Source organism: Melanostigma gelatinosum (genome assembly GCF_949748355.1).
Source record: "Melanostigma gelatinosum genome assembly, chromosome: 16".
Classification (NCBI taxonomy): Eukaryota; Metazoa; Chordata; class Actinopteri; order Perciformes; family Zoarcidae; genus Melanostigma; species Melanostigma gelatinosum.
The window spans coordinates 22,027,689-22,044,122 of NC_136649.1; the positions used below are offsets into that span (position 1 = coordinate 22,027,689).

At 44.8% G+C, this 16,434-nt stretch overlaps 1 protein-coding gene across 1 annotated transcript in view; it reads left to right on the forward strand.

Moving 5' to 3' along the window:
- The window catches only part of LOC306790535 (transcription factor IIIB 90 kDa subunit-like), a 78,268-nt gene that overhangs the window by 52,108 nt on the left and 9,726 nt on the right, over window positions 1-16,434 (forward strand). Inside the window, exon 17 of the mRNA XM_079286883.1 lies at window positions 16,074-16,125. Within this exon, the coding sequence (XP_079143009.1) occupies window positions 16,074-16,125 (52 nt within the window). The remainder of the gene's footprint in view (window positions 1-16,073; window positions 16,126-16,434) is intronic.

Sequence of the window (16,434 nt, forward strand, 5' to 3'; positions counted from 1 at the left end):
CTGAACTCTCCACTTTGTGGCGTTGGATGCACAACAATGTTGTCAGACCCCTGCGCTTGTGTTTCTTCTCCAGCAGCTCCACCCTCGAGCCATTAGGAGCAGGAGAAAATGCCCCGAGGCCTCGCGAGGCAACAAGATGGTGATAATCGACCCCGTTCTCTCATAGCGTGTCGCTCGTAGCGCTGGAATGAGAAACGGACAAAAAAAGCATCTCAAGCGGCGACCGTTGAGCGACAGAATGGCCTCTTTCAGGCCCCGGTGGTGGAGGAGCAGACCGTTGCTCCGGGCCCCTGAAAAGGTTGTTGTGCCGGTTATTGAAAAAAGAGAGAGAGAAAGAGGGAGAGACCTATGGACGTGCAGGAGAAGGCCTGCTGACAAGTGTGGGCATTGTGCCTTGTTCTGAGGCCTCGCTGAGGGGGCTACACTGAGGCATTGTGGTCCGGCCTCCCTCCTCTCCGCTCCAGGCTTTTTGCTCGTGTGGATGCTCGCTGAAGATCAGCCCGGAGTCTTTCTCTTCTTCTCTTGCACTTAATATTTTCTCTTCTTCCGGCTCTTAAAATGCAACACAACAATCAAACCAAAGACGCTCTAATTAATCACCGATCTCGTGTTTAACCTCAACTTTTGTTTTCGATGTTGAAAGACTTGATCTTTTTCTGTTTGTTCATGTAACTGGACTGTGTTTCTGCTCTGCTTCACGTCATCGACACATAATCCCTCAAACATTAAGTGTGCTTGACCTGCAGAGGTCCCGTTACTCTTTGTAAGTCCTTTTCATTTTAGTTGCTGCTAATTAGTTCTCACGAAGATTATAAAAACAACAACCAGCAGCTCTGGGAATCTGTTGACATCACACCGCATGAGAGGATTCTAACATCCACTGAGAACGTCGCATCATGACGGCTGCCGGCATGTGTTCATGTGGGAGTCTGAGTCAGTGGGGGTCCTGGTCTTAGTTGATGAGTTTTTGTGTCGTGAGGTGTTGGTGTCTCGTACAAAGGGAGCACATTTCTCTGCAAACCGCACCATCAAATCAAACATCCGACGCACCTTTCAAGGATATTCAGTATGATTTTTGTAAGCGGCCTATACGCGGTCTCTACTCATGTTGGATTTGATGTTGTTGAACGTCTTCTCCTTTCTGCCCGTCAAGACATCAGAAACTCTGTGAACGTTTGGTGAAAATAGTCCTTTGAAGAGAAAAGTGTTCGTATCTTTCAGTAATCTCGAGATCTGTTGTCCGCTTCAGGCGACCACCTGAAAAAGCAATTCCTAAAATCAATCCTGCTGCCGTCATGTCTTCTGCTCTAGAAAAGTGCTCGCTCTCGCTCTCTCTCTCTCTCTCTCTCGTGCTCTCGCTCTCTCTTTTCCATCACTCCCCCCCCCCCCCCCCCCATTTACCTCCCATCTTTCCTTCACTGTCCTCTTTCAGTGTCTCTTATTGCGTTCTTGTTCTTTCCTCTCACTTTAGTTCCCATCTTCTTTCTCTCTCTCTGCTCTACATCCGTCCCGGTCTTCTTCACACTTTCTTTATCTATAGTTTTTTGGTTTTGTCCTCCTCTCCTCCTCCTCCCGTCCTCTGTTCTCCTACTTTTCTAATCCTCGGCGTGTCGCTCAGTTTAAAGCCCTCAGCAGCAGCTCTGGGCTCGTTGTATCTGCACCATCAGGTCCGCTCTCGCTTTGGGCTTTTTGCAACTAAAGAGTTCTTTTTGCCTTTCTTTTCTTCTTCTTTGTGTCTTTCATCTCTTCTCTTGATCTCTTGCCGCTCAAGTGTTTGCACTTTACAAAAAAACATGGTGCGAATTAGCCTCACTTGACTGGGACAAGTGTGATCACAGGACTTTGAGAATGAGCTGCAGGGCCGGTGTGACGGCGTTCGATGAGAGCAGTTTGAGAACAGGAAGACGTTCCGGCTCGGTGTCTTCGGCAGACATCTTGCTTTACTTGTTGTTTTCAAAGGTCAGAGAGGATTTCATTGAGTAGATTACATGAACTGGAGGCTTGACGGACTTCTTTTGGGTGATGGAGATTTACAAGCGTCGAGAGAAGCCGTTTACTGGAGCGAGGGTATTTGTGACGTCTCTTCGAAGTTAAGAAGTCTGCTGAAAAGTTTGATTTGATTTGATTCAAGGATCATTTATTTCCATTTTGCAGCACAGGGTTGCACAGCAGAAGGCCGATGTAAAACAAAGACTTCTACAGTAGCGCATCAGGTCCGTTCCTGATGGGACGTTCTTCACATTTAGCACAAACGTCCACCGAAAACTCAAAACAAAGGTTTATTTATAAAGCACGTTTCAGAAGCCAAAGTGCAAAATAAACGCGTTATAAAAGCACATTTAATTACAATGAATAGAAAATACAAACGAGCTAAACTAGGATTCGACCGGTCATTGAGGATGAGTTTGTTCCCCATTCTGTGAATACAAACTGAACACTGCTCCTCCGTGTTGGGCTTTGACTCAGACCGTCCACAGACGACCCGAGACGCACTGATCAGAATTCAGTCGACATATTTCACATTTCAATAATTCTGACCAAGGAGAAACTGAGTGTTGCCGTCATACTGTAACCGGAGGAGTACGGTGGTATTATTGCGCTGCCTCTAGATAAAGAGATCCGTCTCTTTATCTGCTAAAAGCTCCTCAGTGTTCAGCAGCTGCTCTGGCTGGTTACACTGGGTTTATTAGAGCTCCTTTGTTACAAACGACGAGCTGAAAGAAGCTAAAACGCTCCGTTGAGTTGAGGGGAACTTGAGAATGAGAAGCATCACGCTCGTCCTTTGATCCGTTGTTCTGATTCAAATATTGAAGCTTTAAGGTTCGTGTGTACTTAGATTTTTAGAGCCTCGTCTTCACCATAAGAGGTGACTTTTATCGTTTCTCAGAGGTCCAGTGTTTCTTCAGCTGTAATCGCCTCTCGACCTCTCGCGTCCTCAGATTATCTGCTTCTCAGTTCATTGTCTCCTGTAACGTATTTCCTGTTTGAACTCCGATCATCTTCGTCCCCTCTTTGTCAATTTGCCTTTTTTTCCTCAACTTAGTGTCTCTACTTGCTGATGACCGGCCTTCAAAGCTCCGGCCTGCAGCTCTTCTCTCTGTTATCCTGTCCTTACGTCACATTTCACCTCCTTCCCTCCCTTCCTCCCCTCGTCTTCATCTTTCACTCCTACTGACTCGGCCCTTCACACCCCTGCTGTACTGGACAGTCTTTTAGTTTTCAAACGTCCCGTTCACTTCTCCTTCTTTCTGTTTCTAACCCCCTCCACCTCCTCCTCCTTCTGTCTCTCCTCCCTCAACCTCCTGCAGGCAGCTGCCAAACAGACCCTCCCTGTTCCCTCCATCCCTACTGGAGGATGGAAAAGCAGTCTTCCAGAAATAGCCCAGATAATTGCCCTCCAGTGATATTTTTTCTCTCCTCTCCCTCCTCTGCTTCATCTGTTCTTCGCCCATTCAAAGCCTTAAAGACTTTTTTTGGAGAAAGAAATAAAAAGAGAATTCCTCACTGCATAGTGAGAGGAGGAGTCGGGGCAACCTCTTTGGTCTGTGTTGACTTTTCCAGAAATGTGAAGTCGGACCCACACTGAGCTCAAACTGGAGAGCTCAGCAGTTTTCTGGCCAGATGTTGTTCTCCACGGCCGAGGGGAGAAAAAAAAGGAAATACTTCCCATTCGGGTTTTTCAGCCTGTCGGAGCAGGTGTCATGAGAAAGTCAAAAAGTCATCCGAGCGTTGGAAAAAACTTTACAGAAACAGGAAAAACTGAGTTAAATCTCCAGCCGCAGTGAAGGTGGAGGGGGGGGGGGGTCGGACTGCAGTCTGTCGTATTTTCCTGCCGGGTGCACTTGATGGAGGAGGATGTTTGTCCTTGTTATGTGACCAGCTGTGTTAGGGGAGGGTGTGTAATTTGTCTGTGGTTTGCAGCCCCTCCCTGTAAGCCTCTGAGCCCCCCCCCCGTCCTTCTCCCCCCCTTCCTTCTCCTCCCTTGCAAACTGTGACCAATGACCCGTTGGATGCTGGTGGAGGTTAGCAGACAAACAGATGGACGGCGACTCGCTCTCTCTCTCTCGGGGGTGTAACATGTTGTGGTTTGACGTCTCTGTAACATTCAGGACCGAACACCGCTTTTACTATTTTTCCTCACAAATCTGTCCAGTAATGCCATGACATGCTAGCTGGTACATGCCAGAGGCTTCTGAAGAGATCCCACTGCTTGTCGCATGCTAAATGAAGCACATTTACATCCTGGTCTTTCAGCCTCCACTCTCATCCGGAGAGATGCTCACACACATTCAATCCCCCCCCCTCCTCCTCAGACGAACCCATTCCTCATGAAAACAGAGAAATGAGAGCACCTCTTTGATTCTGAACATCCGGCTCTGCTCGCTTAGCAGCGACGGCAGCTTTTCCCTTCTGCAGCCTTTTTAAAAAAAAATTTTTTTGTTAATCCAAACAGCTTTTCAACGGCCAAACCTTTGTTCTCCAGCGCGGCTCACACTGTAACTAATGGGACAGCCGGGGCTGGAATTTTCAAAAGGGGGAACTCTAAGAAACTGGGCCATTTGGAAAACATCCCAGTTTTTATCCACGGCTTAGCCGCGGAGAAAAAAAGAAGAAGAAAAAAGAAACTGCCCAGCCAGCCACCGAAAATGTTGACACTGTAAGAGTTGATACTGTTGTGGTAGTTCACGGCCTCACAGAGTGAGCGTGGCTTAGCAGCTGAAGACTTTCCACCCAGAGGAACGCACTGAGATACTTCCTCTTTTGTCCCTCGCTATCGTCACTCTCAAGTCGGGCTCCACGCTCTTAAAAACCCCAAGATGATGGATTCGTTACATTTTTTAAATATTGTATTCCCCTTCCCCGCTAAGTTTTATTGACACCATCCCCCCCCAGCTATTGCCAGTTGTCAGCCAGTGGCTAAACTGCCTCCCTCAATCGCCTTTTCAGCTCAGGCTTAGTCTCATTGGCAGTAAGCTGATTAGGAACGAGCCGCTAAGCCCGGCAGAGACTGATAGCCTAACAGAGAGAGTCGCGGCGGAGTGGATGCGGGAGGGAGGGAGGGTGAGACAGACAGACAGACAGACGGGAGTGAAAGTATAGAAAGTGAGACCGGATGGGGAGGCTGAGATTAATAGATGGGAGAGGGGTGTAACATTTTGTGGTTTGACGTCTGTGTAAGATAAAAACACACCGGTTTTTTTTAAGGAAAGTGCAAGTTCGAGCTGAGGAGGACATGATGGAGCAGCAGCTCCAGCACATCTGTCCTAGTCTGACCCCCGTGATGCAGAGCAGGAAGTCTGGATCGGCCAACAGAGAGTCGTCAAGCGTCACCGAAGCCTGAAGGGCAGGACAGACGAGGAAGAGATAAAAGCCAACGCGTGTGCTTCAGTTGTCATGAAAGTACGTTGAATAGATGAGTGAGTGTGTTCAAGAGAGATAAAAGAGAAGACGGGAAGGAAGAGATGAAAGCAGAGGGAATTTATCCTAAAATGTTGATGTAAGAGAGGCTGAATCGAAGACAAACTAGTAAAAATGTTCCTGAAACAGAAAAACAAATCGTTCTTTGCTAGTTAGTAGTTGGCTGGAAGAAAAGCCTCCTATCTGGATGCAATTTAACACTTTCATTTGCACTTGAGGTGGCTTTACATGAGACAACCAATTGGTATTATTGTTGCTGTCGCAAAGACAACCGGATCGCTTTCCTATTTCCTCCGAGCCAAAAAAATGTAGCGGCTTATTCAGACCGTCAGGCAAAAAGCAAGGAAAATCGTCAGATATTATATTGTAATTCATTCATGTAATCACAGCCAACAGCAGGAGGTCTCTCCCTCGCTGCCACCGACACAACCACTAAGCTTCATTTTAATGTATTCGCAAAGACGGCACCGATATGCAAATGAGCGTATGACGTCATTTGGCGACTTTTAATGACTTTTGGAGCTCATGGTTGCTACTTTTATTTTGTCTCCCATAGACTGTGTATAAGGAGTGGTTGTCGTCACTCTGACGTCACCCATTGGTTTGTGGACTGCAGGTTTGTTTTGTACGTCGCCATCTTGTTTTTCTGCCACCAGAAGTGACACAAGAGGAAGTACAACTGAACGCTGAATAAGACATTTTTAGGCAACTAAAATGTTACAGTTAACTACCAATGAGTAAAAACAAACTCTGAAAGGTTTAAAGTTGTAACACGAAAACACGGACAACTCTGTAATAGAGACCTGTCAATCACAGTAGCCCCGCCCTAAAGCATCCCCTGCTTTATGGTCTGTTTGACTCTAAATGGACCATAATGTACTAAATGAACATCATGCTGTATTGAAGAAGACTTGAAACTAGAGATTGAGACCATAAACTCATGTTTACAATGTTTACTGAGGGAATAAATCAAGAGAAGTAGAGTCATTTTCTCATAGACTTCTATACAACCAGAGGAGTCGCCCCCTGGTGGACACTAGAGAGAATGCAGCTTTAACACATGAAGCATCGGCTTCAGTTTTCATGAACTGGAGGTTTTGCGCTTGGTCGTCCGCCATCTCCTCTACTGGGGATAGTGACTGCAATGAAGTTAGTCTGATTCTCTTTGGTAACTTTTGATAGCCTCTTCCTGTTTTGTTGCTCAATGCTTGACTCACTTCCTTTGTGCCGTAAATGGAGCCTTTATTTTCCTGGAGATCACGACAGAACTGTATACTGAAAACGAGGCTTATTGGAAACCAATCTTAATGCCGATGATGTCATTATTAAGTAAACGTTTATTGCACAATGTAATGGCTGTAGAATAATGAAAAGGTAAAGCAAAATAACTTTATGATCTGTTGCCAGTTTGAGTTGTTGGACTACGTGTTGAAGTGGGATCAGTGTTTCTGATGCTGTTGAAGGTTGTTCATAGTCCAGCGATTTTGCATTAACGTTTGTCTAATATTCCGACTGCAGATTAATCATCATCACAGTGAACAAAATAACGTTAACATGGCATTTGTATGGAAATGAGGATTCATAGATTGTATCTGTTAAAAGAACGGCGTTTATGATCAGGAGAAGCACGACGACACGTTGTTGCTTTCTCTTGTCACCCGTCGGGCGGATGTGGCTCAGGTCGTCCTGTAGTCGGAAGGTCAGCGGTTCGAATCCCCGGCTCCTCCTGTGCTTGTTTCAACGTGTCTTTTGGAAAGATTCTGAACCAAACTAGAGGCTCCTTATTAATGCAGGTCTCTTTACCATCTGTACATCACCCTGTATGTGCTCAGTGTGTGATCAAAGAGTTAGTGTTGGTGAATTCATTAACGCATTAATTCCACAAGTCAACAGACATTTCATACACGGTGCACAATGGAGAGTCCTTGATGTGTCGTTATAGTGAAGGTGACTGAATCGACTTAAATCTGCTTATGACTACTTCATAGTACATTTATTAGTTGTTGACATACATATATTACATTAGTATTAAAAAGAGTACATCATCATTTTAGCTAAAGTGAATGTAACTTCTTTGGTAATACAAACTTTATTACGTTATTAAACGGTAAAGCGTGTTGACCGAACTCGAGGCTTCAAAACGTCAGTCCACAAACCAATGAGTGACGTCACGGTGACGACGTCTACTTCTTATAAACAGTCGGTGGACTCAACGCGGAGTCGCGAACTTGGTGTTCAAAGGCTGACCAGGTGTGACACAACAACACGATGGAGGACGAGTAGGAGCTGAGGAGGGTGTTTCAGTGAGCAGAGGAGGAGATGTGACTCAGCATGAGAGCAGAACACGAGGTTCCTCTTCTTGCCTGTGTGAAATACTGTTAAGTATAGTTTGATGCAAATACTTACTTTCAGACTTTTGCTTTCGTAAAAATGAACCATTCGGTCACTAGGACGCCCCAGAAATATTGTTTTACCTTCATTAGCATAACTGCACAAGATAAAAACAAAAAAATTAGCAAAACAAAACCCAAACATTTAGGAAAATTATGACAAAAAGAGGATTTTTCTGCAACTGAGGCTGCAGGAAAAACTCCAGCTTCATCTGTGTGTGTGTCCGTGTGTGTGTGTGTCCGTGTTTCTGTGTGTGTGTGTGTGTGTGTGTGTGTGCGCGTGTTTCCTCGGGGAGTGATTTATTCGCGGCGGCCGTGTCGCGCGGTGAGCTCTGACTGCGCGTCCGGAGCCGCTCCCTGCTGCTGTAAGCGGTCTCCGTGGAGACCGAGGTCTGCCGCCGTCGGCTCAGTTGACGGCCGGTTGACCTCCGACCTCCACCAGTGACTTGACTCCTCCCACGGAGCTCAGATTAATCGCTGCTGTCACGCAGGAAGCCGAGAGCTCCACACTGTGAACGGTAGCTCCCAAAGAGACCACACGTGATACTTATATTACTATTTATCAAAGTTATGACTAAATATTACTGGTTTATGTGTGACGTAAACGACACAAGTTGATTCATACAGCATATATATATTTTAGATTTATATTTGTTTGATGAGGTGACCTTTTAAAAAGAAAGTTGTTTATCTTTATTCATAAAACATTTGTGCACAGAGAAGGTGGAAACATATCAGAATCATTTACTAAATACATTCAGCAAAGATACCTTGTGAACATGACAAAAGTTATTTAAAATGACTTCATAGAGAAATTAATAAAGAAGTTGATCAATGCAATTTGAGCTGAAATGAATCTGAACAGAAAATTAAAATACAAAAAGTTTTTTAAATGGAATTATTGTTTACTGAAAGTCGTTTTTGTTCCTGCTCTTCAGACGGACGTTTTCTCTGATAGTGTAGAAAATAAAAGCTAAATCTTTGAGTTTTTGGCTCTAAAGAAATAACACCAACATTTGAAAACATCATCTTGACCTTTAGGACGCTGACGACCATTTAAAGAAAATCAGCTTTCTGCCATTTTATAGACTAATAATTAAAAGATGAGTCAAGACAATAAAAGGGCATATTCATCAGTGACGACCATTCATTATATAAAATGTTCACACTTGATGTGGTGATTGGCCAGTTAATACTTAAGAACTCTTATAATGAGATCATTTGAACAATAAGAACGTCCAAGGATTCGATTATGGAACTTTTTTGCTTCACATTAATCTTGTGTGGTGATATCGATGAAGCGGATCCTCTCAGCAGAGATCAATTAACTCAGAAACTACAATCAAACTGTCCTTCAAGTAAAAGCTTTGACGGTCAAATCAAACGATTTAAGTTGCACTAAATCTAAACTGAGATGAAGTGAAACCTGAATGACGATGAATGGGAGAAAACCATCTGCCGTCACTAGGAAATCATTAACACAGCCACCGTGTTGACAAAAGGCTCTGAAGACACAGGACTGAAGTGCTTTACGGGGACAAAGAACACATGTGATCATGCAGACAGTAACCCGGGAGACGACGCGAATACAAGTCTGCAGGGAAGTGAAACGAGGAGAAGAACATCCGATGAAGTGAGTCTGAGCCGAGGAAGGTCTGGAGTGAGGGCTCGAATACTAAGACGACGCCACTTCCTGCTGATGGTGGGAAACTCGTCCCACACGGAGGCATTCCAACTTTAAAATGCTCCCCTCCTTTTGATAAAGTTTTAAGTCTGCATAATTAAAGCAACGTGTTTCCTGACCGAAATGTCAATAAATCCCCAAACTACGCAGGACTCGCTGCTGCCGTTTCTACCGTAATATTAAAAAAAGGTTCATCTCCAGTTACATAAAACATAATGAAGCAATGCATCAAATGACAAAGTGAAAATGTGACAGAGAATTATCAGCTTTACGGAGCTTGATTGTGAGTTTCAGCTCATTGTTTGTCTTTCCGGCTTCAACTTTTCTCTGCTGGTTCACGCTCAACTCTCTCACAGTGACGTTTATAGAGAACGAGCTGTAAAAGACACTGAACACGACCTGCTCAGCAGCAAACAGCAGACCGGCTCAGTTAGCGACGAGCTGGTGAACATAGCGGAGCGTTTAGCAGCTAAACAGACATTTTCTCAAGTGAACACACGCATGACTCCACATTCATTTTGATAATTGCTCTGAAATTCTCTCAATCATTTTTTACAGATTTTGTCGTAAAACGGCACAATATTTGAAACGACAGCTTGGTGCGCTGCGTCTTTCTCTTCTTCAGTTGGTTGATTGAACCTCATTCCGTCTCTTTTTGTCTTTCTGGTCAAACCTCAAATGGCGTGGAGGGGTTTTGGACGTCCAGCCGCTGGATTTATCCGTTTGCGACATCAGCTCCTGTAACCTGACCTCTGACCTCTCGGTGGAGGCTTCAAAGTAACATGTCACATTGAACAGATATTTTAAAGTTTACACACTAGTGTGCTCCTAGTTTGATCTCTGCCAGGCATAAGCCTGTGGGGAAACCATGTGTTCGGTTATGTGTGCGTGTGCGTGTATCTCTCTGTCTGTCCACAGCTCATCTCTCACACTACTGGACCCATCAACTTAATATTTTCGGTGGTCTTTTATGACTGTATGCTCGAGGACCTCTTGTGGTTGTGGCAATTCACACTTTTGAAAAACCTGTTTTATTGACCGTTTTTACAGTATAGCTAACTCCTCACTTCTCTTAAAGGGCCAGTACGGGCCGCAAGTGATCAACAACTAACAGCAATCAGCTGGGCTGACAAATAAGTAAAGTAAAGCCTTTATAGACTGTTGTCTTGTTGTGGCTCATCCACAGAAGAGTTTGGTCTCATTTGAAACGGGAGAAGCTGGCGATTAATTCCATACCCGACAGGTAGTGATCCACTAAGCCACGATACGATGTGAAAAGTAAAATTGTGTTTTTGTTATCTGTGCAGCCATTTGCCCCGTAGGGATTGTTTTTTACAGGCTGAAAACGAGCCTCATGTCGTCTGCTGTAGGTCACATTGTGGCCTTTGTCGTGGCTCAAACTGCCGTCCGTTGAATTGTTTGGTTTCAGGGATCTGCAGAGTAAGTCCGTACCGGCAATGTTATGATCCGAGATGAGTAAATCACAGTTTTGTCTGTCGTCGCCGCCATCTTGACTGTAAGGGAGCATCGAGTGAGATCCAACTCTTATGTTTCGAGGGAGATGAACGTCTGAACTCTACTGAGTGAACGTCTCTGGATGTCTTATGCACGGCCTGCAGATTGGATGAGCGATAGCGGAGGACTGTTGTGCAGCAGAATGTAGAGTGTTACCTGGTTCCAGTGATGTAACGGATATAAAGCTGTGAGGGAGTGTGTTACAGCAGAAGTTCCATTTAGTTTCCATGGTACCTGAAGCGATGGAGGTGTTCAGCGCTCCCGCTCCGTACCCACCAGGCACCTCGTCTTTTAAAAGCAGCACTTAACAGATGCTTGTGGGAAGCCGCCGGTAATAGTTACTGCTGTTGCTATGGAGCACCAGAATGAACTGCCTCAGTGCTCCCCGGATACAAACGTTATGTATTTAAATGCACGTGATGATGGAGATTAAGGAGCGTAGACTCATTTAATCTGGAGCATCTTTTAAAAGAGTGTCCACATACTTTTGCCCAAATAGTGTATTTATATCTCTCAACTTGAACTAAGAATGTTTTATGGATATTATTTGGTTTTCATCTATTTTTTTCATATTTCAAAGCAGTATTTTATTTTTATGCTAATTCGTTTTTTATTTAATTTGCAACACACATTTCATTCTTTAAATCATGTTATTATTTCTCTATATTTTGAGTCCTTTCATCTCTTCAGCTCCCCATTTGTGTGACTAGTGGTGTGTAACACTGTGATCCTCCCCTCTGGTCATGCCACCGGCCTGTGACGACACACACACACACACGCATACACACCACAGTCAACTCTGCTTAGCTTAGCTTAGCATAAAGACTGGAAGCGGGGGGGAAACAGCTATCCTGGCTCCTATAAGAATCCAGCTCAATATTTATCATATTGTATCTGGGTGGTTTAGTCTGTTCTCAAACAGTCATGTGACAGTTCTTGGTGGTCTTTATCCATGATGATAATCTTTTAACTCCTTCCTCCTTTGTAATTGCAAAGCGAGCTTTAAATTTAAATATTTTACCAACAGAAAAGTTGGTTGGATTTTCTTTCAGAACTCCCAACATAAAGTGTGAAGCTCTCATCTCTTTCTTCATCCGCTCCGTACCGTGCGGCAGCTTTCCAGATAGGATCGGTGAGATCCGGCTTAGTTTGGTCTTTGTGGTACAAACCTAGAAGACTAACCTCCGCTCGCACACGAGCTTTTACTTTTCTTTATCATCTCTCAGTCATTGACTTTGCATAAAATTAATTTCCGGGTCGAGCAGAAAGCTACACGCTGGTTCTGTCCTTTTAAATACACCAGTGATGGAGAGGTGGTGGAACTGGTTGTTGGTGCTTCCTCTACTCCAGACGATGAGGATCGAGTGATGCAGTGCGACAAGGTCATCCATAGAAAGTCCTCACAAGTATAGTAGAAGTAGAAGAGTGATTCAGAGAGTGTGTGTGTGTGTGTGTGTGTGTGTGTGTGTGTGTGTGTGTGTGTGTGTGTGTGTGTGTGTGTGTGTGTGTGTGTTAAATGGGGTCAGTGTTGTGTGGACCGGCCAGAGGAGAAGAGAACACAATCGGTTCTTTTGGCTGAATTTGCGTCTCCTGCTGCCAAGCTGCACACCAGGCCCACAATGCACTGCAGCCTGAATGGACACAACTCTTATTTGTGGGACTGTGTGTGCGTCTGCATTGTGTGTGTAACTCTGTATGCTCGTGTGCTTTCGTGTCTGGGAAACTGTGAGTGGGCACCACAGTTGCGTGTGTGGGTTTATTGTGATTATGCCTGATTTAATTGCGATGAAGGAAGCTCTGTGTGTGTGTGTGTGTGTGCGTCTCAGAGGATCCAGTCCCCAGCTGGAAAATCGAGTTGGATGCTCAGATTATTATCATCATTTATTTACATCCGAGCTCATCGCAGAACTAATTTCATTCAACCCCCATTTTGCAGATTATTCCTCCTCTTCCTCCTCTTCATGTCACTGATTGGATTATTGCATGAATAATGAAATTATTCCCTCTTTACTTTGGTTTGTCTCTGCCTATTTGAAACACAGAGGCCGTGATAGGAAGTAGAACGAAACAAACACCAGCGAGTGAGATTGAAACCAGCGTGAGTCGCGTCTCGCCTCGATGCTAACGAGCTGAACCGCATCGTAACGTCAGGAAGACACTCGAACAACAAGCTGCGCCGCCATAAGAGCCATGAGAGGACAGCGGCAGCTTTATCGATATGGAAATGGCTCTAATGCAGGAAATGAAACCACCGGGGAATCGAATGTGGAAATAGAGTCTGTATGTGTGCGGAAGAGAGTTTGTATGCAGCAGCTACTGGTTTCATTCTGAAATCTCAGTGTCAGAGACTCTGAGAATTAGAAATGAAAATATTTGTAAAACGGAACAAGAGGATCAGTTTGGTCCAGTTTGTGTGTGATCGCTGTTTCTGATGATTTTTAAATGAGTTTCCTGCGCGTTCTTACTTCACGTCGAGGATCGTTCCTGCTGAAAGATCGTTGTGAAAGATCCTCAGTAACCCGGACAATATTGATGGAAGAGCCAAAGAAGCCTTTTGAATGACTGACTAATGTCGACTCGCTTTAACCAGATATCTAACCCGCTGCGTGATGAATGAAACCCAAACTAACGGCAGACGGTTGGTTGACTGGGAGCTGCATGCTAACAATGCTAACAATGCTACAGCACGATGAGGACGATGTCTCAGCCATCCGTAGAGCTTCACGGCTCGCCTCTTATTTTAATCTCATAACCCTCATTTTTCTCCTTAATGAGCATTAACCTCTGACCTCTGACCCCTCCTCACTATTGACCAACAATAGATTATTCTGTCGAACCCCCCACTGCACAACGCTTTGTCGTAAACAATAAGAACTTGTGAAGGAAACCTCGTATGATAAACACTGATGTTGGTGTTTCTACGTACGGTTACGTTGGGACCGCTCGAGTTGAACTGAAACCAGTTGAGTCTGTGAATGAGTGGCTTCAGCTTTAAGAAATGAAACCTTAATATTAGTTCTGTGGTTACATTTTCTCCTGATCATCGGCTGTAGACTTCTGTTGGATCAATAGTTCGATCTAGAAAATGTCAGAAGTCTTGTTTTGAAACGGAGTAAAAAGCTTTCACTCGACCATCGAAATAATCTCAATATTTTCAGTCTGTCGATGACTTGTCGTTCATTCTTTTTTTTTTTTTATCGGCTCATTAAAAATGAAGTGTTGGTGATTAAAAATACCTTCCTGCTCGGAGCAGCTTACCTGACAGTTAATCCCGCGTATTGATTGTTGATCCTCGTGTGATCGCTCAACGCTCTTTTGAATGTCAAGAGTTCCTCTAAAAAATGACTTCCTTTCCTCCTCCTATCCTTTCTTCTTCCAAACCTTCCTCCTTCTCTCCTCCTTCCTTTCCATATCACTTCCTTGTAACCTCCTTGCCTCCTCCTGTGCTTCCTTGAACCCTCCGGCCCTCTTTACATGGTGCCAGTCCACCTTATTATTTGTTCACTTGGTCCTTGGTGCTTCCTTCTCCTCCTCACCCTTTTCCTCACCTCTCTGCTTGTTTGCTTACCTTCCTCTACTCCCTCCCTCCCTCCCTCCCTCCCCTCCTCCTCCCTCCCTCCAGGGTCAGGGCCCAGGGGAGCGAGTATAGTCCAGCACATGTACTCGAGCCCTGAATAGTTCTCAGCGGGGGAGTGTTTCGCCAGCCTGGCAGGGATTTTCTAATGAGCTTTGAGGAAAAGGAGGGGGGGGGGGGGGGGTGAAGATGGCATGTTACCCATCCTCCCCCTCTTTCCTTACCCTCTCTTTCCTTCTGGTTAAAGCAGATTAATTAAAAGCTCACTCGCATTCTCTCTCTTATCAGCGAGAGTTGTGCATTGACTGTAAGCCTCCAGGGAGGGCTCAGCACCGGGCCGGGTGGGCAGGGGGGGGTCCTCCGGGAACGATGCTAATTCCGGACGGAGGGCGGCTGCTGAGGAATTACCGGCGGCGGTACGTTCATCGCTGATTATCTCTGTGGCGGTCGAGGGAAGAGATCGTGCTCACAGACAGACAGTCTGCCTGTCAGTCACAGTTCTGGTCTCATTTCACGTTGCATCGCTCTCGTTTGTTATTCGAGCCGGTCGCCTGAAGCCGAGAGCGACTCAAAGAGCAGCCGTAGTAATCGAAATGAAATCCTCAATCTTTATTGTGTCAACAGTAAATCCTCTAATGGATATAGATATATAAATATATATATGAATACATCATAATACTGGCTGCAAGGAGCCTAATAACACACAGCTGTGCTCCTCAAGCAGGCGGCAAGAGTCAAAAGTAATTGTTATACTTAATGACAAATAATATTACACGGATTATTGATATTTATTATAATGTCACCAGTGCCTGCCATTGAACCGTCTGAGGGATTGAAAATAATGTTTTATTTTAACAATCACTCAAAACCACATCATCACAGCGAGAGCTGTAAGAACCCTCGTTATCCTCAGATCTCCCTCAAATAAATCCAAAGGATTCCGTTCAGGTTCCGACGCTCTGCATTCCAGAGTCTTCTGGTGCTCTTCCTCCGTCGTCGTCCTCGTGCTGAGCGGCTGCCTTCAGGCTGCCAACTCCAGAAAAACAAGGAAACGGAAATATAGGACGAGAAAAGTGGTGTGACTGAGAAAGCGTAGTCTGAACTGTTCGCACAGTGGAAGATTGTATTGTCCTCTGATGTCTGTAGGAATATGAACATCAAGAAGAGTATCAAAGTATCGGAATGCTGGTTCTGGTCCTGGTATTACTTGGATTGCCCAACCTGTGTTGATGGCAACAAGTTGCTGCTAAAAGTGAAAAACACATGTGTATGTGTTGTGGCATTTCAGGTTTTTTTCCATGTTTTTTCACTTGCGTGTCCTGCAGATTGCATTTACATGTTTGTGTGCAACATCTTTTACATGTGAGGTGCACAGTAGTGCATTAGGATTGTGACACTGTGTCGAATAAAGAGTGAAATAAAGGCAACAACCTAATGAACGCACGTCAGTGTGTCGGTGTGTTGACGGCGTGTTGTGTGGTTTGTGTTGCAGGTTGCAGCCGTTCATCACCGGACAGCCCAACAAGAAGCTCGCTGTGGAGCAGGTGAGCCGCCGCTCGTCTTCACCACTTCTGCTCTTCGTCTCCGTCACTCTGCTTCACCCTCTACACTTAACACACACACACACACACACACACACAAGAATACTCAGTCACACAGTCCATCACTCGGACAGATAACTTCCCTCTTCTCTAACTCACTCACTCACTCACTGTGTTATCTTCTCTGCCTCACTGTCCCGACGAACAGCTTTCATAAAGCAGCTCGAAAAAAGGAACAATTTCTTTTGTCAACAAGCAATAACTTGTATTATTATGAGATACAGAAGTATTTACCGCATTAACAAATTAAAA